This window comes from Pseudorca crassidens, chromosome 3, assembly GCF_039906515.1.
Source record: "Pseudorca crassidens isolate mPseCra1 chromosome 3, mPseCra1.hap1, whole genome shotgun sequence".
Taxonomy (NCBI): Eukaryota; Metazoa; Chordata; class Mammalia; order Artiodactyla; family Delphinidae; genus Pseudorca; species Pseudorca crassidens.
The window spans coordinates 170,848,597-170,871,699 of record NC_090298.1 but is presented as its reverse complement, the minus strand read 5'-3'; the positions used below and the strand labels follow the sequence as shown (position 1 = coordinate 170,871,699).

The 23,103-nt window shown below is 57.3% G+C and overlaps 1 protein-coding gene and 1 long non-coding RNA gene across 3 annotated transcripts; one reads left to right on the top strand and one right to left on the bottom strand.

The window, feature by feature from the left end:
• Positions 1-259: 259 nt before the first annotated feature.
• BTBD2 (BTB domain containing 2) lies at positions 260-22,594 on the top strand. Of its 2 annotated transcripts, XM_067734363.1 has the most exons (10): positions 269-663; positions 4,018-4,113; positions 11,806-11,925; positions 15,585-15,741; positions 16,823-16,928; positions 17,100-17,297; positions 20,290-20,539; positions 20,692-20,779; positions 21,071-21,217; positions 21,633-22,594. In XM_067734363.1, exons 1-10 carry the CDS (start codon positions 269-271, stop codon positions 21,792-21,794), a joined length of 1,719 nt encoding a protein of 572 aa, XP_067590464.1. In that variant the 3' UTR covers positions 21,795-22,594. The 2 variants fall into 2 exon arrangements, with proteins under 2 accessions (XP_067590465.1, XP_067590464.1); XM_067734364.1 differs by lacking the exon at positions 4,018-4,113 and having other exon boundaries at positions 260-663; positions 20,347-20,539.
• LOC137222712 (uncharacterized) lies at positions 7,760-15,588 on the bottom strand. Its single transcript, XR_010942563.1, has 2 exons — positions 15,384-15,588; positions 7,760-11,951 (listed from the first exon to the last, which is right to left on the bottom strand). It is a non-coding gene; the product is annotated as an uncharacterized lncRNA (long non-coding RNA).
• Positions 22,595-23,103: the final 509 nt, after the last annotated feature.

The following is a 23,103-nucleotide window of genomic DNA, read 5'->3' as shown; positions in this document are numbered from 1 at the left end:
CGTTGCCCCCGCGTGCCCCTGCCCCGCCCCCTCCCTCCTCCTAGCCCCTCCCCGGCCCCCTACCTTCTCCTCCCTGCTCTCCAAGTCCCCCACCTCCTCCCCCTCCCTTCTCTCCCCCTGTCCCTCCCCCTCCCTCTCCCTCCTCCTCCCCTCTCCCCCTCTCCCCCTCCTCTGCCCCCTCCTTTCGCCTCCCTCCCCTCCCCCTCCCAGGCCCTCCCCCCTGCCCGCCCCGCCCCGCCCCCGCCCCGCCGGGCGCCGCACCGACAAGATGGCGGCGGGTGGGAGCGGCGGGCGCGCGTCGTGCCCGCCGGGGGTCGGCCCGGGCGCGGGGGGCGGCCCCGGGCCCAGCGCCAACGCCGCCCCGGCCCCCGGCAACGCAGCCGCCGCCGCTGCCGCCGCCGCCCCGGCCCCCGCCGCCCCCGGGCCGCCCCCGCCGGTGTCGGTGTCGGGGCCGGGGCCGGGCGCGCAGGCCGCTGCGGGCGGGGAGCGGGCGGCCGAGGAGCCGGGGGCGGGGGCGCTGCTGCGCGAGCCCGTCTACAACTGGCAGGCCACCAAGCCCACGGTGAAGGAGCGCTTCGCCTTCCTCTTCAACAACGAGGTGCTCTGCGACGTGCACTTCCTGGTGGGCAAGGGGCTCGGCGCGCAGCGCATCCCGGCGCACAGGTGGGCCGCCGTCCCGGGACACGCCGCCCCCGGGGACCCAGCATCCCCGGGCCCAGACCCCGCCAGCCCCCGGGGCTCAGCCATCCCTGAGATCCCGCCACCCCTCCCCCCCGCCGGGGGTACCCGCCATCCCCGGGGACCTAGTCATCCCCCAGGACCCAACCTTCTTGGAACCCCTGCCGTTCCCGGGGCCCCACCACCCTCAGGACCCCGTCGTCCCAGGACCCAACCCGTTATTCTTGGAACCCCTGCTGGTCTCAGGGACCTGCCCTCACCCCGGGACACCCACCATCCCTGGGACTCTGCTGTTTCCAGTAACCACCATCCCCGGGCCCTAGCACCCCTAGGCCCTGTGACCCTGCCAGGCCCCCTTCCACTCGTACTTCCAGATACTGGCCGTATTCTGGTCCTGCGACCCCTGCCCCTCCACTCTCATCAGCGTCTCCTGGCTCTGTGACCCCTGACCCTGCCACCTTGGCCAGGATCTCCCAGACCCAGTGACCTCTTCCACCCCCAGCATCCCTGTGACCCCTCAGCCCCTGCCAGGCTCCCCAGACCCCGCAACCCCCAGCCTGGCCAGCCCGAGGACCCCCAGACACTACCATCTCCCTCCATTTCCTCCTTCCTGCCCCAGTGACCTCCTCCCCCAAGTGCCCCATCCTTCTGGGGCTGAGGCCCCCAGAGCCCCACCAGACTCCCACCTTGTGAACCCAGGACCCCCAGTGACTCCCAGCTCTGCGATCACCCAGCTCTGTGACGCCCCATCCCACAGGCCTCCTTTCGAAAGGCGGGGGGGTGTTGGTCCAGGCCCCATCCCTCTGCCAGTCTCCAGGGTGCAGCACCCAGACTCTTGGGTAGGGTGGGAGTGATGTCAGACAGCGTCCTGCCCACTGCTGGTTCCTCTGCCCCTGCTCGCTGGGGGGTGCTGGGGAGGGTTCTGTCTGGGGAGGGGGGCTGCAGGGGTTCTCACCACTCTGCCTGGAGTGTCCCCCAACCTGCTGTGAGGGTCCTCCCCACCTTTCTGACGTGTGGCCTTTATTTGACTTGTGCCTTCGAGATTCCTCTTTCTGGCTGTTTTTGGTTATTTATACACAACTGGGTCTAGATTCCTGTCCAAGGAAGCTTCCAGGCCCGTGATGCGGTCCCCAGTACCTCCGTGCCCTGTGTGTGTGTGTTGTGGCCCTCCCACCTCTCCCGCAAGCTGTGAGTAGGGGGCCAGTTGATGTGTCACCTGTGAGCCCCCAGCCTCCGTCATGCCTTTCTTGTCCCACATTCCTGCTGTGTGGACCTCCCAGATCAAAGGTTCTGGTTCTTTGTCTTTTCAGCCTTTGGGTTGTTATTTCATATGCATTGTTGACATTTTACCTGTAGCGATCAGGTAGATGACTGTACCGTGAGTGACCCTGGGCTCTGCTGAGCCTCAGTTCCCCCCCACCCCCCAGGACCTGGGACTGACCACTCAGACACCTCCTTCCCAGGGCCACAGGGAGGGTGGACCCTGTGACCCAACCAGGTCCTTATCACAGTGGCCTGGGGCTCATCCTCCATACAGGCTGGCTTAAAATGCAGGTGAGGATGTGACCCAACGCATAAAGGAAACACCTCGCAGCCTCACTGATGGAACACAGACAGGAGTGGGGAAAATTCCTAATACCGTGCGCCATGCTCCCGGGCTGGACCTAACTCCCGCCTCTGTCCCAGGTGGGCTGGATTTGGGGACTTGCTTGTAAAGAGTAGATTGGAATCCCACCTTGGGGGAACCCGGCAGATGCCACCTCAGCCAGGTGGTCAAGGTCGACCTCAGGGTGATGTCCTGGGGGTGTCAGGGTCCCCCTAGAAGGAATCAATGAGAAGGGCACCTCACCTCAGTGTGCTCCACCCCAAACCCTTAACCCCAGTGTAGTGGGTTGAATGGTGGCCCCCAACAAGGTGTGTCCACATCCTGACACCCAGAACCTGTGAACGGGACCTTATTTGGAAAAAGGGTCTTTGTAGATGTGATTAAGAGTTTCAAGAAGAGATCATCCTGGATTATCTGAACGGGCCCTAAATCCAACAAGTATCCTTACGAGAGACAGAGGAGAGACCGAGAGACCGAGAGAAGACGGCCATGTGACAACAGAGGCAGAGATGGGAAGGACACACGGCCGCAAGCCCAGGACACCTGGGACCCCAGAAGCTGGAAGAGGCAAGAGGGGGACCCTCCCCGGGACCCTCCGGGGGCAGCACAGCCCTGGGACACACTGACCTTGGACATGCGGCCTCCAGAACGTGAGAGAGGAAATTCCTGTTCTTTCAAGTCACGCAATTTGCAGTAATTTGTTAGAGCAGCCCCAGGAAACCAGTACACCTGGTCCTATCGGAGAAAATACCAGATAAACCCAGCTTGGGGCCATGCTGCAGGACGCCAGCCAGTCCTGGGAGGAGCCTGAGGACACAAGTGAAAGCCACGTGGCATCCTGGATGCGGGCCTGGGGCGGAGAGCATCCTGAGCTGGTGACTGGGGAGCAGGGCCCAGCCGGGGAGGGGCTCGTGCTAACTTTGAGGAAGGCCATGGGGTCTGGACCCACCATTTCCCAGGACCCAGGCTTGGGGTGGTCTCAGGCTGGGGCTGTGAATTCTGGGTACAGGGTGACCCGGGGGGTGGGACACAGGAGGGCCTGGCATGAGTGATGGCACCTGGACAAGTTCGTACCTCACTCGGAGCCTCCCCCTGCCCCACGCCCCCAGTCGCCTTAGCCCCACCCCCTCGCCCTGCACGGCGTTTTGACAGCTTTCTCCTCCTAACTTTCTCTGCGACTGCCGTCATTGGCTTCCTGTGAGCAGGATTTTTTTTTTTTTTTTGGCTGAGTCACAGCTTGAGGGATCTTAGTTCCCCAACCAGGGATTGAACCCCGGCACCTGGCAGTGGAAGCGCGGAGTCCCCGCCACTGGACCGCCCCAGGGTTTTGCTTCTCTCCCTCCTGCTAGGCCCAGGAAAATGCCTGGCACGGCAGGTGCTCAGGAAACCTGTGAGTCCACTGTCTACGCTCGCGCTCGCGGGGCTCCCTCTGAGGAAATACCGAGCATCTTCAGGGTAGCACTGTGCACAAATCGGGTGGTCCCACGTTAATATCTAAAATACCTTTATTCATCTATCACGGAAAACTTAGCAGTGCAGAGAAGTCCCAGAAGTGGAGCAGTCTGTGTCTGGGGTCCCTTCTCCTTCATCGATCTGTGTGTGCTTAGCCCAATAACACGTTTTTTGATGACTGTGGCTTTATGGTGGGTTTTGAGAACTGCGTGGCTGTTCTTCCCAGTTTTACTCCTTGTCAAGACTTTTTTCAGCTCGTCTCACACACTTAACTCTTCCAGAATCAATCATCCATCCATCTGTCCCTCCCTGCATCCAACAGTCATTGAAACAGTGCTGACAGAAGACATCTCTTTCCCTGTGGGACTTACCTTCAGGTAAATTTGCACCAGCAAAGTTTTGTAAAGAGCCAAATAGTATATAGTATCAGCAGGCCACACGGTCTCTGTCCCAACTGCTTAATTCTGGCATAGCAACACAAATGCATTAAGACAGAAATGAATGGGTGTGGCTGTGTGCCAATAAAACTTTATTTACAAAAACAAGCGGTGGGCCAGATTGAGTCCCAGGGCTGTAGTTGACCAGCCTCTGCCTCAGTGGTTCCTTATGATCTTTAGAATCAATTTATCAAATGCTAAAGGAATTGCCTGGAGGGATTGGTCTTTGCAAAGATACAGGTTGGGAGAGCTGACAGTTTAGAATACAAAATATATCTGGGAACGTGTTTATCCAGGGCATTTTTGTGAAACCTTAGGGAAGTTTTGTAGTTTATTCAAATAGGTCTTGCACGTATATTGCTAAGTTTCTGGTTAGTTTTTGTTTGTTTTTTCTCTGTTGTGAGTAATTTCTCCATTGTATTTTTTCTAGTTGGTTCTTGCTGGGAAGCTGTAGATTTTTTGCGCATTTATTTTTATCTATTTGAACGATTTCTTTCTGAACCCTTCTTAGCATTAATAATTGCTCCACTGATTCTGTGGTCTGGCACTGTCCAGTAGACTTTTCTGTGATGTTGGGATTGCTCTAGATCTATGCGCTCCAGTCCTGGCCACTAATCACTTGTGGCTGCTGAGCACTTGAATTGTGGCTCTTGCAACTGAGGAACTGAATCCTTTTTTTTGGTTTTGTTTTTTCGGACACACTGCGTGGCTTGTGGGATCTTAGTTCCCCAACCAGTGGTTGAACCTGCGCCCTCGGCAGTGAAGGCGAAGAATCCTAACCACTGGACCACCAGGGAATTCCCAAACTGAATCTTTTATTTACCTTAATTTTAATTTAGATTTAAATAAGCCCTGAATTTAGAGTTTTAAGTGAGACAGTCACGTTATGGGCAATTAATTTCTCATTCTCTCTCATATTTCTGCCTCATTTTTTCTGTTCTGATTGCATTTCTGACCACCAGGGGCATTGTTCCGTAACAGAGGTGTTTTTCACAGTTCAATGTGATCGTTGATACTGGTTTCTGACAAATCCTTTTTAATACAGTAACAAGTTTCTTTCCATCCCTTGTTCACTAAGAGTTTCCATGAAGTGTGGGCATGGGATGTTATCGAGTGCTTTTAATGGATTTTGGTTTGTTTGATCTGACAATTGGCCATGTAGAAAATTATGCATTTGTGTGACAACTGCCATAGCCCAGTTTGGGAGCACTTTTGTCACCCCCAGAAGCCCCTTTCCCCACTCCCACCCTGATCCCTGGGCAATCACTGACCTCCTTCTTTCTCTCTAGTTTTGCTGTTTGCAGAAATTTCATAGAATTAGAATGATAGAATGTGTGGGCTTTGGTCTGGCTTCTTTCACTGAGTGTGCTGTTTATAAGGTCCATCCACACCGTTGTATCGGCAGTTCATTTCTTTGTATTGCTAAAGCAATTCACGTTACTGCTGAATTCCATTGCATGGATGGACCATGCCTTGTCCACTCACCAGTCGATGGGCATACGGGTTATATGGGTTATTTCCAGCTTTTCATTACGAGGAATCATACTGCCATGAACATTCCACATTCGTGTGGAAATATGCCTGTGGAAGAACTGCTCCTTTTCTCTTGGGTGACTACCTAGGGGTCGCATGTTGGAATTACAGGGTAATGTGACATTTTAAGAAACTGCCAAACTGGTTTCCAAAGTGGCCTCCCCATTCCCCACCCCCCACTGGTGCCCGAGGGTTCCAGAGTGTCTTTGGCCTCATAGGTGAGTTGGGAAATATTCCCTCCCCCTCTCCTTTCTGGAAGAGTTTGCATGGGGTTGGTATTATTTCTTCTGGGAATGGGCTTTTCTGTGTGGGAAGATTTTTAAAAATATTTATTTATTTATTTGGTCTCACCAGGTCTTCGTTGCAGCAGGCGGGCTCCTTAGTTGCGGCTTGAGGGCTCCTCAGTTGCGGCAGGTGGGCTCCTTAGTTGTGGCATGCATGTGGGATCTAGTTCCCTGATCAGGGATTGAACCCGGTCCCCCTGCATTGGGAGCGCAGAGTCCTATCCACTGCACCACCAGGGAAGTCCCAGTGGGAAGATTTTTTTTTTTTTTTTTAATTGGCTGCTTTGGGTCTTTGTTGCTGTGCACAGGCTTTCTCTAGTTGCGGCGAGGTGGGGCTGCTCTTCGTTGCAGTGTGCGGGCTTCTTGTGGTGGCTTCTCTTTGTTGCAGAGCACAGGCTCTAGGCACGTGGGCTGCAGTAGTTGTGACACGCGGGCTCAGTAGTTGTGGTGCACGGGCTTAGTTGCTACGCGGCATGTGGGATCTTCCCGGACCAGGGCTCGAACCCGTGTTCCCTGCATTGGCCGGCGGATTCTTAACCACTGCGCCACCAGGGAAGTTCCGGAAGGTTATTAATGAGTAGTTCACTTACTTGTTATGTGTTTGTTTAGATTTTCTCTTCACCAGTGAGTGTTGGCAGGAAGTCTTTCCAGGAAGTCGTCCATTTCCTCTAAGTTGTCCTAAGTTGTTGGCATAAAGTTGTTTCAAAGTTCTTTTAGCACCTATAGGGTCTGTAGTAACGTTCCCTTTTTCATTCCTGATTTTGGTAATCTGTGTTTTTTTCTCTTGGTCAGTCTAGCTAAAGTTCTAGCAATTGTTGATTTCCCCGCCCCCCACCCCCAAAGAGTGACCTTTAGGTTTCATTGTATTGTCTCTATTTTCCCATTCCCAGTTTCATTAATTCCTCCTCTCACTTTTATTATTTTCTTCATTCTTTGGGCTCGATTTGCTCTTCATTTTCTAGATTCTTGAGATGGAAGCTTACCTTGCTGATTTAATTTTTTAAATTAATTAATTATTTTTTGGTCATGCCACACACGGCTTGTGGGATCTTAGTTCCTCGACCAGGGATTGAACCCAGGCCCCGGCAGTGAGAGCGCCAAGTCCTAACCACTGGACCGCCAGGGAATTACTGGAAGCTCACCTTGCTGATTTTAGATCTTTATTTAATACGTATATAATGTTTACTTCTAAGCACTGTTTTAGCTGCATCCCTTACATTTTGATGCGCCGTGTTTGCATTTTTGTTCCAGTTAAGATCTTTTCTAATTTCCCTTGTGTTCCTTCTCTGACCCATGGGTTACTTAGAAGTGTTGTTTCATTTCCAAATATTTGCGGATTTCTCAGAGGTCTTTCTGTTGTTGGTACGGAGTTTAATTCCTCTCTTTGGAGAACATGCTTTGACTGCTTTCAGTGCCTCTGAGTATCTTTGTTTGGCCTTGCATGTGGTCTGTCCTGGAGAATGTGCCATTGCGCCTAAGAGCGTGCATTCTGCCGTCGTTGGGCTGAGGGTTCCGTAAAGGTCGCTTGGCAGCACTGTTCAGTCTTCTGTATTCTTGCCGATTTTGTCTGGCCGTTCTGTCAGTTGTGGAGAGTGAGGCATCAGAACCTCCAACGATAATTGTGGGATTGCCTCTTTCTCCTTTGACAGTCAGTTTCTGCTTCGTGTAGTTTGGGACTCTGTTGTGTATTCATTTGTACTGTTACCTGTCCCCATGTACTGACCCTCTGTTCACATGAAACGTCCATTGTTCAGTAATACTCCTCATCGTCACGTCTGTCTTGTCTGATATCTGTGTAGCCGCTCCAGCTGTCTGGTGGTTTCCGAATGCAAGGCATGTCTTTCCCCGTCCTTCTCCTTTCATTCCCTTTGTGTGTTTGAATGTAAAACTTCTGAGCCCGTGACATCCATCTGTCCCACCTCTGGTGACGTGAGCCTTGGTCATGGGGTAGATTTCTCCACTGGATGTCACCACCGTCTCCTTGTAAATCACCCTTCCCGAGGGATACTTTGGGACTGTACAGACATCCCATTTCCCCCTCCTGCTTTGCCCGCTGGTGTATGGTGGTTCCTGCTGGAAAGAGTTATTTACTCTAGCACCTGCCATATGGTGATTTCCTATTTCCGTAACTCCCTCTGCATTTGTTAACTGGGGTTCTAAAAGGAAGAGCTGTCCCTTCTCCCTTACTCATCCATTTCTTCAGTTATATATTTATTTCATCATGGACTCATGGATATTGATTTTATCCTGGGGGTCATCATCCGACACGAACATTATTTTGTTGTTCGTATCGTCCCAGATTTGGCTCCTGTGTCCGTTCAACATTTCCCTGTCATGTTGGAGCGTGTTTTTACTTTCTGGCGCCACAAGATACTCCAAGCTCGTCTTGTCCTTCCCCTGCCCCAGCCCTGCAGTCAGCCATTTCTCCAAGGAGCTCTGGTTCGTTTTAGTGGAAAATGGTATTTAGAAACCAAGACTTGGGTGCTGGGTGTGCCCGCTGCTGCTGGGGTGTTGTTGTTTAGAGACCTTTTTAGCAGGTAGGGTGAGGAAATGTACCAACACACACATGTCTCTGTTTATTTGTGTCTCTCCACCCGTCTGTCCATCTGTCCATCCATCCACCATCCAGCTACCTGTCTAAAAGCCACGAGATCATCTTGATCGCTCTGATTTCGGTTCAGCCCTCCAGAATTTATTCCAGCCCCCCCCATCTATAACTGTTTTCTCCCACGATGAGGACCCTGGCTCTCATTCTGCACACGTCTACTTGGTAGCACAAACCTAGATATGTAGAGTAGTTTCAGAGCTGCTAACCCTCTCCTGTGAAAAATACTTTTACTAAGTAAAGCACAGTATTTGTATGCAGTTCTTTTAGCCTTTAACCTGTTTCCCAAAGCTACTTAGCTGGCCGCTTCTTCCCTGCCCCTTCAGGGTAGTATGTCATTCTTTCTTTTTTTTAAAATTTTTAAATTGTGGTAAAATACACATACCATAAAGTTCACCCTCTTTACCCTTTTTAAGCGCACAGTTCAGTGGCATTAAGCACATTCACATTGTTTGCAGTGATCCCTACCATCATCTCCATAACTTTCTCATCTCCCCAAACTGAAGCTCTGTCCCCATGAAATACTGACTCCCCGTCCCCCAGCCCCCAGCCCGCAACCCCTGGCCCCACCGTCTACTTCCTGTCTCTGTGGATCTGACTCCCCCAGGGACCTCCTGTGAGTGGAATCAGACAGTGTGTGTCCTTCTGTGTCTGGCTTGTCTCACTGAGCATCACGTCCCCAAGGTCCATCCACTCTGTAACATGTGTCGGAATTTCCTTCTTCTTAAGGTAACTAACATTCCTTGTATGTATGGAGGGACCACACTGTGTTCATCCGGCATCTGTCCATTGATATTGGACAGATGCCTTTGGCTGTCTGTGAATCGTGTCTCTGTGAGCACTTGTGCACAGGTTTTATGTGGACGTGTGTGTTCGTTTCTCTCGGGTACGCAACTTAGGAGTGGAACTGCCGGGTCAGACGGTAACTCCACGTTGAACCCTCCGATGAACCCACTGGCCTGCCATCCAGCGCTGCTGCACCCTTTATGTCCCCACCCGCCCTGCACAAGGGCTCTGATCTCTCCACATCCGCAGCAACTCCAGTCATTGTCCGGATTTTCTATCCTAGCTGGCGTTTCCTAGTGGGGGTGAGGTGGTGTCTCATGGTGGCTTTGATTTGCCGTGTTCACCGTCATGTTTTTGAGGATGGATGGATAAGGGAGGGTAGAAGACTCCTGGTGGGAGGCGAGCGAGGGGCCGGCGGGTGAGGCTGTGGGTGGAGGAGCCTTGGAGATGTTCAGCCCGCCTTCGACCCAGTGGCCTTGCCAGCCCTGGGGTTTGTCGCCACGTCCGCCGAGGGCACTGAGGGTGCATACAGCCTGGCATCCGGGGCTCTGCACAGACACACAGGCCCAGTTGGGCCTCCTCTTACTTCCTGCCAGTGAATCGTTGGGGAAAGTTTTCCCCGCGGGAGATCAAGATGCTTTGTTTAATCTAGAAAGAAAGGAGGAACCGGAAGACACTTTATTTATGGAGAGTGTGCGTGGGGAAGTGCAGTGAGGCTCCAGGGGCCCAGCTGCGGTGGTGAATGAGCGGGGCTTCGAGGACGCGGTGGGGCAGCACAGGGCATGAGCACCGCCGCTGGATGGGCAAAGCCGCACAGATCTGTCCTCTCTCAGTTCCGGGATCCAGAAGCCCAAGGTCAGGGTACTGCAGGGCCGCGCCCCCTCCAGAGGCTCCCGGGAGGGTCCTTCCCGCCTCCTCCGGCTTCTGGGGCTCCAGGCTCTGCCTCCGGCAATACGTAGCCTCTCCCTGTGTGTCTGGGTCCACATTTCCCTTTTATAAGTCATTGGATTAGGGCCAGCCCGGATTTGGGTGGCCTCATCTTAATAAATGGCATGTGCAAAGACCCCGTTTCCAAACAGGGTACCATCCTGACGTTCCAGATGGACATGACTTTGGAGACACTGTTCACCCCACTACACTCACACTCGGTTTCCCACCTGGCCCCCATCGCTGGTCTGGCCTTTGGGGTGCCGTAGAGCCCCGGGCCAGACTGGGGACCAGACAAGGGCCTGGCGGGGCCGGGAGCACCAGTCCACGACGGAGGAGTGGGTGGGAGGCGGTTCTTTTCGTGGAGAGTAGGGGGCCGCCCGGGTGGGGCTCGCTGGGAGCGGTGGGAACGTCCCCTGGGCACTGGGCAGAGGCCGGGAATCGGGCTGTGGCTGCCGACTCCAGCGGTTCCGCAAGGGGGTGGCCTCTCAGAGCCCTGCGTGTGTCACCGTGGGGACCCCGAGAGGGGCTGCGATGTGGGGCCTTGCAGACCCAGAGGACAGGGGCTCTGCAGGGCCGCCCCGGGGTAGGCTGCTGTGGGGCGGGCCCTGGGGACCGCGGGTGCACAGCACAGTGGGCGCATGATGCCAGGCAGAACCTGCAGGCCCCCATGGCCACCCATGTCTGGATGCTCCCTTGGCCTCCACGCCCTTCCCCACGGGCTCAGCCCGATGCAGGTGACCCCGCCAGGCCTTTCCTGACTGCGCCCTCACAGCCCTGCGTTCTCCTTCCTGCCCCGCTGTCAGGCTGTCCACACCGTGGACCCGTGGCTGCCTTCCTCCAACAAGGCCAGGGTCTCAGTGCCCACAGCCCCAGCACGGGGGCCGTGTGTGTAGAGCGAGGAGGGAGTGATGAAGGAGCGGGTGAATGAGGGAGGCAGGGAGTGGTTGAGTGAGTCACTGAATGAATGAATGAAAGGATGGCGTGAATGACGAATGAATGAGGGAGTGAATGAATGAATGAATCAGTGGGTGAGCCAATCAGTGAGTGAAGGAATGAGTGAGTGAATGAATGACGGAGGGAGGGAGTGGTTGAGTGAATGAATGATCGGGTGAATCCGTGAGTGAATGAGCAAATGAGCGAGTGAATGAATGACGGAGGGAGGGAATGACGGAGGGAGGGAGTGAATGAGTTGCGTGGGGAGGGCATGAGCTCTCTGCCATAAGCCATTCAGCCCCTGGGGAGACGATTTCGCTTCTCCGGCCTCTGTTGCCACCGATCCACACGTGCTGCCTTCTCAGTCCTCAGGGCCTTCCTAACGGAAGCATCCAGGGCAGGATGCTCTGGGCACAGCATCTGCTGCAGGTGCTGGCTGGGGTGTCACTGCTGCGGGGACACTCGCCTTCCACGTCCCGGGGCCCCGACAGCCCCCCGGGCTCGGGCGGTGGGGACCGGTGGGCCTCGCGAAGGGTAACCGGGTCTTCTCTGACACACCAGGTTCGTGCTGGCCGTGGGCAGCGCCGTCTTTGATGCCATGTTCAACGGGGGAATGGCCACCACGTCCACCGAGATCGAGCTGCCGGACGTGGAGCCCGCTGCCTTCCTGGCACTGCTCAAGTAAGATTTTCCAGGTCCTTCACGCCCTGGGGGGAGGGACAGACACACCTGATGTTTAAAAAAAATAGAGCCCTGGTGACATTGCCTCCAGAGCCCCCAGCTCCCTGGAGATTTCTAGAACTCACCTCCTCAGTGAGGGGTGGGCTCTGGACGCCCCCCCCATTTTCATTTTTGTATCTTTAATATCAGGATGTAATTTGCATACCATACAACTCACCCGTGTGAAGTGTACAATTCAATGACATTTAGTATGTTTACAGAGTGTGCAACCATCACCTCTAATTCCAGAACATTCCATCACCCCCAAAGGAATGGCGTCCCCCTCCCCCAGCTCCTGACAACCAGGAACCCACTCTCTGTCCCTGTGGATCTGCCTGTTCTGGACGTTTCCCATCAGTGGGATCACACCCTGTGTGTCCTTCTGCATCTGCTGCTCTCACTGAGCATGGCGGTTCCAGGTCCACCCACGCTGCAGCGTGTGTGAGTCCCTAAGTTTTCATCCTTTCAAGAGTTTTTGAAGAAATAGCCTGAGGCAAGAATTTTAAATTCCACCTATATTTTTTCTTCCTGGGTTTCAAATTTTTTCTCAAGGACTTTAAAACAAATATAGTGGATGTTGGGGGTGGGAGTGCCGCCCACAGATTGCAACTCCACCGAGGAGGAGGCCGGCGAGCTCTGTGGAACTCCCATACACCTCCCTGCTCCGCGGAGCACCGTCTTCCCCTGTCCGGAAACCCTGGTGTAAATGGTCTGGGTGGCTTGAAAGGTTATCCCGAACAGTCAAGACAGCTCTTCAGATGTGGAGCTTATTTTTTTTCCCCTTCTGATTATAAAAATGGCATTGGCTCACAGAAAAAAAGGGAGAGAGAGAGAAAAAGGGAGGGTGAGAAGAAAAGAAGAGAAAAGAAAGCATAAGGAAGAAAATGGAGTGAACCTGCCTCTCAGCACCACGGGGGCGGGGCCCACGGGCGGGGCGGGGCTGGTTGCTCCCATTCATATCGGGTCCCATTCATATCACGTGCTCAGAGCGCCCCTCCCCACCCACTGTGTCGTCATCTCCTTTTTTCCTCTGGTGTCTGCAGGGTGTAAACTGGTTCCCTTCAGCTCCATCTAACAGTGTTGAATCCTGTGGGCTGATCACAGCACTTTGTGGAATAATCTCACTCCTCTGTCTTTAGGCAACTTTTCAGATGGTCCCTCAGACCAGGGGCCGCAGGCTGCCCCGGGGTGGGTGGGAGGGTAGGGGCTCTGTCTCCACAGCTCCCCGCCGACATTGCAAAAGCAGCCTGGAAGGATTTGTAAACTGTGGGCAGGACTGTGGGCCAAGGAAACTTTATGTACAAAATAGGGGAGATATCACTTCACACCCACCAGGGTGGCTATTATTAAAAAACAAACAAACAAAACGACTTGTCTCGAGGAGGTGGAGAAATTGGGACCCTCGTGTGCTTCTGGTGGGAATGTGAAATGAGGCAGCCACTGTGGAAACAGTGGACGATCCTCAAAAGCTAAACATAGAATCACTATGTGCTCCAGCAACCCCATTCCTGGGTACATCCCCCAAAGAAGGGAGAGGTGGGGGCTCGAAGAGAGATTTGCACACCCGTGTTCACAGCAGCTTGATTCACAACAGCCAAAAGGTGGGAACACCCCAAGTGTCCATGAACAGTTGAGGGATGAACGAGGTGTGATCCATCCACACACCGGAATATTACTCAGCCTTCAAAAGGATTCTGGAATTCAGTAACACATTAAAAGGATCATACACAATGATCAAATGGGGTTTATTCCAGGGCTGCAAGGATTTTTCAGTATCTGCAAATCAATCAGCGTGATACACCACATCAAGAGGTTGAAGAATAAAAACCATACGATCATCTCAATAGATGGCAGGAAACGCTTTTGACGAAATTCAGCACCCGTTTATGTCATAAAGGATTCTGGCAACTTCCCTGGCGGTGCAGTGGTTAAGAATCCACCTGCCAATGCAGGGGACACGGGGACACACAGAGCAACTAGGCCCATGCGCCACAACTACTGAGCCTGCGCTCTAGAGCCCACGAGCCACAACTACTGAGCCCATGTGCCACAACTACTGAAGCCCGTGCACCTAGAGCCCGTGCTCTGCAACAAGAGAAGCCACTGCAATGAGAAGCCCGTGCACTGCAACAAAGAATAGCCCCCGCTGGCCACAACTAGAGAAACCCCATGCACAGTAATGAAGACCCAACGCAGCCAAAAATAAATAAATTAATTAAAATTAAAAAAAAAAAAGGATTCTGACGCTTGCTCCAACAAGGATGGACCTTGAGGACATGATGCTTATTGAAATAAGCCAGATGAAAAAGGACAAATACAGTGTGAACCTACTCACAGGAGGTCCTAGAGGAGTCACTTCCATAGAGACAGGAAGTAGATGGTGGGGCCGGGGGCTGGGGGAGGGGGAGTCGGGACAGAATTTCAGTTTGGGAAGATGAGAAAGTTCTGGAGATGGATAGTGGGGATGGTTGCACAGCAATATGAACGTACCTAATGCTACTGATAAAAATGGTTAAAATGGTAAATTTTATGTTATATGTATTTTACCATAATTTTTAAAAATGTAAAAGTCATATCTGTAAAAAAAATCAAGACCCCAAACAGGTGACGGGTTGCAGTAAGCCAAACCCTGCCTTAGTCTAAGCTTGGTGAGATGTGGGGTGGAAGGCTGTTCTCTCCGTCTCCCGCTCCATCCCTGTGTCTCTCTGTCTCTATCTCTCTCCCCATATCAGCTTGGGTTTTGGTAACCAAGCTGCCCCCCCGAGAGGGTGGACACTATCTCCACTGGCATGTGAAGGGCTCCCCCATCTCCCCGCACGTGTCTCGGCCTGTCCCATTACCAGGTCCCCCTCCGCACTGCTGCCATGGGTGGCCGTCCTGTCCCTGACCCCGCCGGCCGCTGCTGTTCGGGCTTCCTGTGCATTCTCAGGGGAGTGAGTCCCAGGAGAGGGGGGCCCCTTCCAGGAACGTGCTCTTTGGGCGGCTCCCGGTTGGGCTCCTCTACCCCGCCCCCAGTCCCGTGTCCATGGTGCCCGTGGACGGACACTCGGGTGGTTTCGCGTGGATCGCGCTGCTGTGAACACGCGTCATTTCTCCTGGACGTAGAGGGGTGAGCTGCGCGCCCAGGGCCGCCTCTGAGGCGCTCCCACCAGATGGACCAGGGTTGTGATTTCTCACCATCTCCCCGTGGTTTTGTAATCGACCCTGACTTCTGACCCACATGTAGAGTCGGCCCGATGGCGAGTGGTCAACACATCCGGTATCTGCGATTCCGGCCGGCATTTCTGGTCCCGTTAGTGGTCGGGCATGGCAGTCGGCTGTGGCGGGGTCGGGGCGGTGGGGGGGTGGTGGTGCGGAAGCCTCTCCGCGTCCCGGGGCAAATCCCGTGCTGCCCACGGAGGAGCCGGACAGAGGCCTACCTGCTGTGTAGACTCGTTTCCAGGGTTTGCCTGTGGGCACTCCTTTTCCCGGGTAACTGCCTTTGCGGGGTCACATCCACAGGTCAGAGGGCGACCGATGCTAATTCGGTTGGTTCCTCGGGCCAGGCCGGTGGGTGGGGCTGGGCGGCTGTCCTCATGCCGCCGTCCGCTCCCCCCCCCCCCGCCTCAACCCCGCTCCAGGTTTCTCTACTCGGACGAGGTTCAGATCGGGCCTGAGACGGTCATGACCACGCTGTACACCGCCAAGAAGTACGCGGTGCCCGCGCTCGAGGCCCACTGCGTGGAGTTCCTGAAGAAGAACCTGCGGGCGGACAACGCGTTCATGCTGCTGACGCAGGTACGGGACGGGGGGTGCAGGTGTGCAGGTGCGGGGCGAGGCCACAGGGGGCGGGGCGAGCAGGGCTGCGGGGCGGGGCGAGGGCGCGGGACCCGCTGGGGAGCAGGTGCTCCGGGTCTGCGCAAGGAGGCAGGTGCGTGGGTGCGAGTAAGGACGCCGGGGCAGGGGAGGACGGATGGGGGAATTTCGGAGTTTAGGCGCCGCTTAACTCTTGCGCCCGGGTGAGTGTCTCCCTCACTTCATCTTGCCCTTGTCCCTGCCCCTGGTGGCACCGCGGCGTTTCCCTGGTCGCCTCTCGTGCAGTGCACCTTGTTGGCAGGCCGGCCTCACAACAGTCATTTACTAAAGGATTCCCGTTGGCGTTTTGGTGTCCTTGTGCAGAGCTCAGGTGTGGGGGGAAAGGCGTTCTGTACTAGGTTTCTTGGAGGGGGACCCTTTGGGGTTGTCCGGTCTGACGGTCTGTGGCGGTCCTGGACCACTGTGGGGGCTGGGAACCTGGCGGGACGGGGCAGAGCCCGAGTGTCATCGTGGCTCCACAGACCCCTCGCTGAGATGGCACCTGGGCCTTGGCCCCGTCTGCTGAGTCGCTCTCAAGGGCCAGAGCCTGGACGGTCGGGTGGGGGCCAGCTGCTCCCGGCCATTTGCTGAGAGCTGCAGCCACATGGGGTGTCCTAGCCTCCTAGCCAGGCCCTAGGCAGAGACTGATGCACAGGGGTGTGGGCGTCGAGCTGCCCCACAGGTTCTCCGTCCCCGGCCCCCGCCCCGTGTGCGAGTTCTTGGTCAGAAGCACAGCGCTGCTGCGTCCCACGGGTCCTCTCAGCCGTCTCCCCCGGGCTCCTGCCTGCTGCAAGGGGCGACTGGGCCCGCCTCCAGCCTGAACCTCTAGGCGCCCCAGCTTTTGAGGTGTAGGCCTGACCCCCGCCCCAGGCAGTGGTTACTGAGAGTCTGTGAACCTCAAGAAAGAAGATCCCTCTGGACCCTCGGCCCAGGATTTGAAATCTGTGCCCGGGACTTGAAATCTGTGCCCAGTCTGGAGCCAGGGTCCATCCGGCTGGGTGTTGACAGGCTCTCTCCCCCGCAGGCGAGGCTTTTCGACGAACCACAGCTCGCTAGCCTGTGCCTGGAAAACATCGACAAGAACACGGCCGACGCCATCACTGCAGAGGGCTTCACAGACATCGACCTGGGTAAGGCCACAGGGCTGGGGAGGGCTCGGTGGTCACATGCGTCCCACCGAGGCCCCGCCGCCTGCCCCACTTTGCTGCTGCACGGGCCGTGGACAGCCTGGCCGCGAGCCGGTCAGAGGTCATCCCCGAGGCCATGGAGGCCGGCGCTCGCTGATGGCCCCTCCCCTGCAGACACGCTGGTGGCCGTGCTGGAGCGGGACACCCTGGGCATCCGCGAGGTGCGCTTGTTCAACGCTGTCGTCCGCTGGTCTGAGGCTGAGTGTCAGCGGCAGCAGCTGCAGGTGACGCCTGAGAACAAGCGGAAGGTTCTGGGCAAGGCGTTGGCCCTCATCCGCTTCCCGCTGATGACCATCGAGGAGTTTGCTGCAGGTAACGGTCATGGGGCGCCGAGGGAACGCTCAGGAGGGGTGTGACCCCAGGGACCCTGCTGCGTGTGACTCAGTCCCATGACCCTCGGCCCGGCCACAGCGGGTCAGGTGCTGGCCGTGTCCATGCGGGAGCCTGGACTGGCTCAAGTGGGTGAAGATGGAATGACCCCCAGATGCCGACCCTCCCGTGTCCCAGCCTCTCCCACCCCCACGTCTCGGGTGTCCACACGCACGTGTCTGAATGTACCAGGCCCCTGAGGGTCCCGTCTGGGGCTCAGGTCCTGGGAGCTGGGCTCTGGTGCCCACGTCCTTGACGAGCCCCATGAAAGGGTGGGCAGTGTCTGGGACTGTGGGCCGCTGCTGCCGGGCCTGGGCTTGGGCCCAGGTGGGGTTGGCCCTGACCCTGCCTCTCGCGCTGGGGCACACTCGGGTCTTGGGGATGTGCAGCAGCGGCAGCGGTGGCCAGCTTGGCGACCCCTCCCCTGGGCCTGGGCCTCCCCTTCATGTCATTCTCATGGCCGGTGCCGACCACGGTCCTGGAGCCAAACTGGCCTGGAAGGTTCTGGACGGGGCTCCGTGATGCAGCCCCGTGGCGGGTGCACCGCTGTCCTGCCTCTCCCCGGTCCGTGCTGCCCCTGCTCCCACCCAGGCTTAGGGTTGCCAGATTTAGCAACAAGAGCAAACAATTTTTTTTAGTGTAAGTGTGTCCCGTGCAGCAGCTGGGAGACGCTTATCCTAGAGATCAGCCCTCTTTGATCTGAAATCAAGGCTTGACTGGGTGTCCTGCATTTTATCTGGCGGTCCACGGTGTTCCCTCAGTGCTGGGGCGAAGCCTGAGAGGCTGTCTCCACACTGGGGGTCACTCATCCGTCAGATACTTAGCACCTCCTGGGTACCTGGCCTTGGCAGTACAGCAGTGACCGAGGCAGCCTGGGCACTGCAGACATGGGGCCGGGTCCTACTCTGGGGGGGGGCCGTCCTGGGCACTGTGGGGTGTGGAGCAGCCTCCCTGGTCCCACCCCCTCGATGCCAGGAGCACCCCTAGTCATTTTTCTTTAACAGTATGAGGGCTTTATTTTTTTATGTTTATTTATTTATTTTTGGCTGCGTTGGGTCTTCGTTGTTGCGCGCTGGCTTTCTCTAGTTGCGGCGAGCGGGGCTCCTCTTCCTTATGGGCACAGGCTTCTCAGTGCGGTGGCTTCTCTTGTTGTGGAGCACGGGCTCTACGCGCGTGGGCTTCAGTAGTTGTGGCTTGCGGGCTCAGTAGTTGTGGCTCTTGGGCTCTAGAGCGCAGGCTCAGTAGTTGTAGCTCACGGGCTTAGTTGCTCCGCGGCATGTGGGATCTTCCCGGACCAGGGCTCGAACCCGTGTCCCCTGCATTGGCAGGCAGACTCTCAACCACTGCGCCACCAGGGAAGCCTGCACCCCAGTCTTGATCACAGATGTCCTCAAACATTGCCCAGTGTCCCCTGGGGGGCAGGATGCCCCGGGTGAGAGCCCCGAGCTATAGTGTTGAGTTGTCTTGGCCTAAGACATCTGCGTGAGCCTTGCTGGACCCCTCTCCAGCCCCGTTTGCACCCCCGAAACCACTCTCCTCATAGGTCACCTGGCCGCCAAATCATCCGGGGTCTCAGGTCTCCTAGAAGCGCCACCCCTCACCCTTGGCCCCCTCGCCACTCTCCCATGATGGGCCTCCGGGCCAGAACAGCCCACCACCCCTCAGCTTGCAAGTGCCTGGGATGAGTGTGTGTGTGTCCAGGGCTTGTGTGCTGGGCCTCTGGCCTTGTCCCTCTGCAGCATGGCCTGCGGGGCTTCAGTTCTTTGTCACTCAGTGTGTTGTAGAGAATTCTCCTGCTTCTTATGTTCCACTTGAAATTACAAGAATGTAGAAGTTTGGGAAAAAACTCCCCCAAAGACTCCCCTGGCTCAGTGTGTCACAACTGAGGTCTGATGTATTTTTCTTTCTGTATTCTCTATGCAGAGATGTAAAAAAAAATGGTTATCTGTATTCACATTTGTTTATTCATTCATTCATTCATTTTTGGCTGTGTTGGGTCTTTGTTGCTGTGTGTGGCCTTTCTCTAGTGCTGAGCGGGGGCTACTCTTGGTTGTGGCGCAGGTTTCTCATTGCGGTGGCTTCTCTTGCTGTGGAGCACGGGCTCTAGGCGCGTGGGCTTCAGTAGTTGTGGCATGCGGGCTCAGTAGTTGTGGCTCGCAAGCTCTAGAGCGCAGGCTCAGTAGTTGTGGCGCACGGGCTTAGTTGCTCTGCGGCATGTGGGATCTTCCCAGACCAGGGCTCGAACCCGTGTTCCCCGCATTGGCAAGCGATTCTTAACCAGTGCACCCCCGGGGAAGCCCTGTGCTCACTTTTGTATCTTAACTTGCTCTTGTGATCCATGGAGCTCTCTTGCCCTGTTGCTCAGACCTGTGTGCCTGTGAGCTGTTGGGGCAGTGGGCCGGGTTGTGGCTGACCTGCGCAGAAATGAGCTCAAAGCGGGTGAATGAGTGATTCTTGTAAAGCAAGGGTGGTGCCGTAAGGCCTGCGTCAGGCACCCTGTCCCGGTGCAGGTGGTGGGCAGAGGCATGTACAATCCTTCCGCACCACCTGTCTGCCCCACGCGCTGCCCCCTGTCACCAGCTCATGGCTACATCCAGGCCCCCACCTCCAGACTCCTCTCCAACTCTGGGCCTCTCTTGGGGGCTGGCATCCCCCCTGTCTGTGTAGGTGCCCGGGGTGGACGGGCAGGGCGGCAGGTGCTCTGTGGAAGAGCAGTGGTCCCCTGGGGTGGTCCCAGTGGAGGTGGGGAGGCCTGGGGCAGTGAGGGGGATTTTGCCCGATTAGCCAGCAACTCAGAGCATTGGCCCCATGTCTGCTTCGGGTCCTTCCCCAAACGTGGCAGAAGGGCCATCCCCCCGCGGGGGTGGTTGGACCGGTGATGTTCTGCAGAAGAAAGATGCTGAGGAGTTGAGAGGCTGGGTGCCATGCTTTCCAGTGTCTTCTGCGTGCTTGGGGTCTGCCCAGCCTTCCCTACCCGCCCCTGTGCCCTCAGGGCCCGCACAGTCGGGCATCCTGGTGGACCGCGAGGTGGTCAGCCTCTTCCTGCACTTCACCGTCAACCCCAAGCCACGCGTGGACTTCATTGACCGTCCACGCTGCTGCCTCCGCGGGAAGGAGTGCAGCGTCAACCGCTTCCAGCAGGTGGAGAGCCGCTGGGGCTACAGCGGCACGAGCGACCGCATCAGGTAGGTGCGGGCCGGGCGCAGGGCCGGGAGGCGCGGGCAGCGAGCACAGCGGCGGGGGGGTTGGGGGGCTGGGGGGCTGGGGTCCTCCGTGGGGAGGGGCGGGCGCTGGACGGTCGAGCTAGCTCAGCATCTCCCTCCTCTGACGGGTTCAGGTTCTCGGTCAACAAGCGCATCTTCGTGGTTGGCTTCGGGCTCTATGGCTCAATCCACGGCCCCACCGATTACCAAGTGAACATCCAGGTACCGCTCGCCTCCAGGCCCTGCCCCTCCACATCCCACCGCGTCCCTCTCAGTCGAGGGTCTGCTTGTGTTTCCCCCAAGGTGGCACGAGTGTTCTGGAGTCTGGGGGACTCAGGACGATGCCTCCCCACTCCTGCCACTGGCCTGCTTCGCGCAGGTCACGGGTCGGACCCCCCCGCTGCAGGGCCTGGAGGTGGGGCTCAGCCCTGGGCTCCAGGCTCCTGGGGGTTCTGCGGGTGGGCACAGGGGCCGGGGCGCCAGAGTTAGCTGTGCCTGGCTCTTGGCCCACAGATCATCCACACAGACAGCAACACGGTCCTGGGCCAGAACGACACAGGCTTCAGCTGTGACGGCTCCGCCAGCACCTTCCGAGTCATGTTCAAGGAGCCGGTGGAGGTGCTGCCCAATGTCAACTACACGGCCTGCGCCACGCTCAAGGTGTGCCCGACCCCAACCCTAGCCGTGCCCCTGACGCCCCACCCCACCCAGGACCGAGACCCCAGCCCTGATCCCTGAGCCGAACCCGAGACCCTGACCCTGGTCCCTGAGCCGTACCCGGGACCCCGACCCCTAACTTGATCCTGACCCCTGAGCCAAACCCGGGACTCTGACCCCGAACCTGACCCCTGAGCCGTACCCAAGACCCCAACCCTGAACCTGACCCCTGAGCCGTACCTGGGACCCCGACTTGGACCCTGCCTCCCAGTCCATTGCCCACCTCTGACGACGTGGGGCTAGGAGCGCGCAACCCTGCGTCGCAGCCATGGAGGGCCTGCTGCCTGCGCCGGGTCAGGATCCTGCGCCCTGTCCAACGCAGCACATCCATCCTGACCCGCCGGGCCCCACCCCGCAGGGCCCGGACTCCCACTACGGCACCAAGGGCCTGCGCAAGGTCACCCACGAGTCGCCCACGACTGGGGCCAAGACGTGCTTCACCTTCTGCTACGCGGCCGGGAACAACAATGGCACATCCGTGGAGGATGGGCAGATCCCTGAGGTCATCTTCTACACCTAGGCTGTCCCATCCCACGCCACACCCGCTGCTCCCCCTGCCTCGGTCCCGGGCGCCAGGAGGGCTCCTCTGTTCCGAGGTGGCGGATGGGCAGGGCAGTGGGAGACAACCCCTCAGGACTTGGGGGGCAGGGCCGGCCTGACCCTGCCCTGAGCCGAGGGTCCGCCCGCTGCCCCTGCAGCTCAGGGTTGCCTGACCAGCTGCCCGACCATAGGATTCGTGTAGGGTGTTGCCTCGTGTTTGTTTCAGCTGCACGTGGCAATGCATCTTGGATTCCCGTTTCTCTGGTAGGAGACCACGTACGGGGCCCCTAGCGGGCCTGGGTCCTGCATTCCTCTGTTCTGTTCACTGGAGACACTCAGACCACCCTGACCCACCCCTAGGATGCGGGCTCAAGCCCTCCCGAGGTCCTGCGGGCCAGCTTCCTGCCAGCCCCAGGCCCAGCCTGTGGGCCCAGTGAAGGACCATCCCTGTCCAGCCCTCCTGGACGGTCCCTCCCAGCCCCTGCAGCTGTGGACACGGGCGGCAGACCCTGTCTGCCTGGGAAGGGCGAGGCTGCGGGCCACACACGGGGGCCGCATCCCAGCTGGCCCACCTGCACATCCTGTAGCCCCACTCCCGGCCCCCAGCGAGCACTCTGCACAGAGGTGCTGGAGGGCACAGCCCCTCCCTGACCCCCAGGTACTGTCCCTTCCCCACCCCCATGCTTCCACCTGGAGCCTGTGTCCTCCCCGAAGCCATGGAAGGTGTGTCCTCACACCACACCCCAAAATGTTTTTTTTTAAATAAAGGAAAGAAACTTACCGGCCCTGACCCACGTGCTGCTTCCCAGCAGAATGGGCCCCTGGCAGCTGGAGACCTGGCCCTTCTCACTGCATCTGTTTCCCCACCGTTAGAGGGGCCAGCTGGGCTAGGGGGCCCACAGGAGGGGCCATCTCCTGACACAGACTTCTCACCTTCGGGGCGTCCAAATCACGCGGGCCTCCACGTGGGCTGCGGACCCTCCCCGGACCCTCTGTCCTCTGCACAAAACCCTGGGGCTCCCGTTGTGCCCCTGCTGTGCAGCGATCAGGGACCCTGGGCAGGGTGGGCAGAGCCACCAGCAGGTGATGGCCACGCAGTGGGGCTGTGCCCTGGTGCAGCCCTGGGAGCCTCCTGGCACTTTCTGAGGATGTCAGCAGGGCCCCCACTGCAGTGAGCCATGCAGGGATCTTGTCAGCTCTGCCCTCTGGACCTGGGGCTGCACCCCAGAGCGGCCCTGCTGGCTCTGCACCAGGGGAGTCCCCTTGCATTCACACCCCACCCCTGGCCC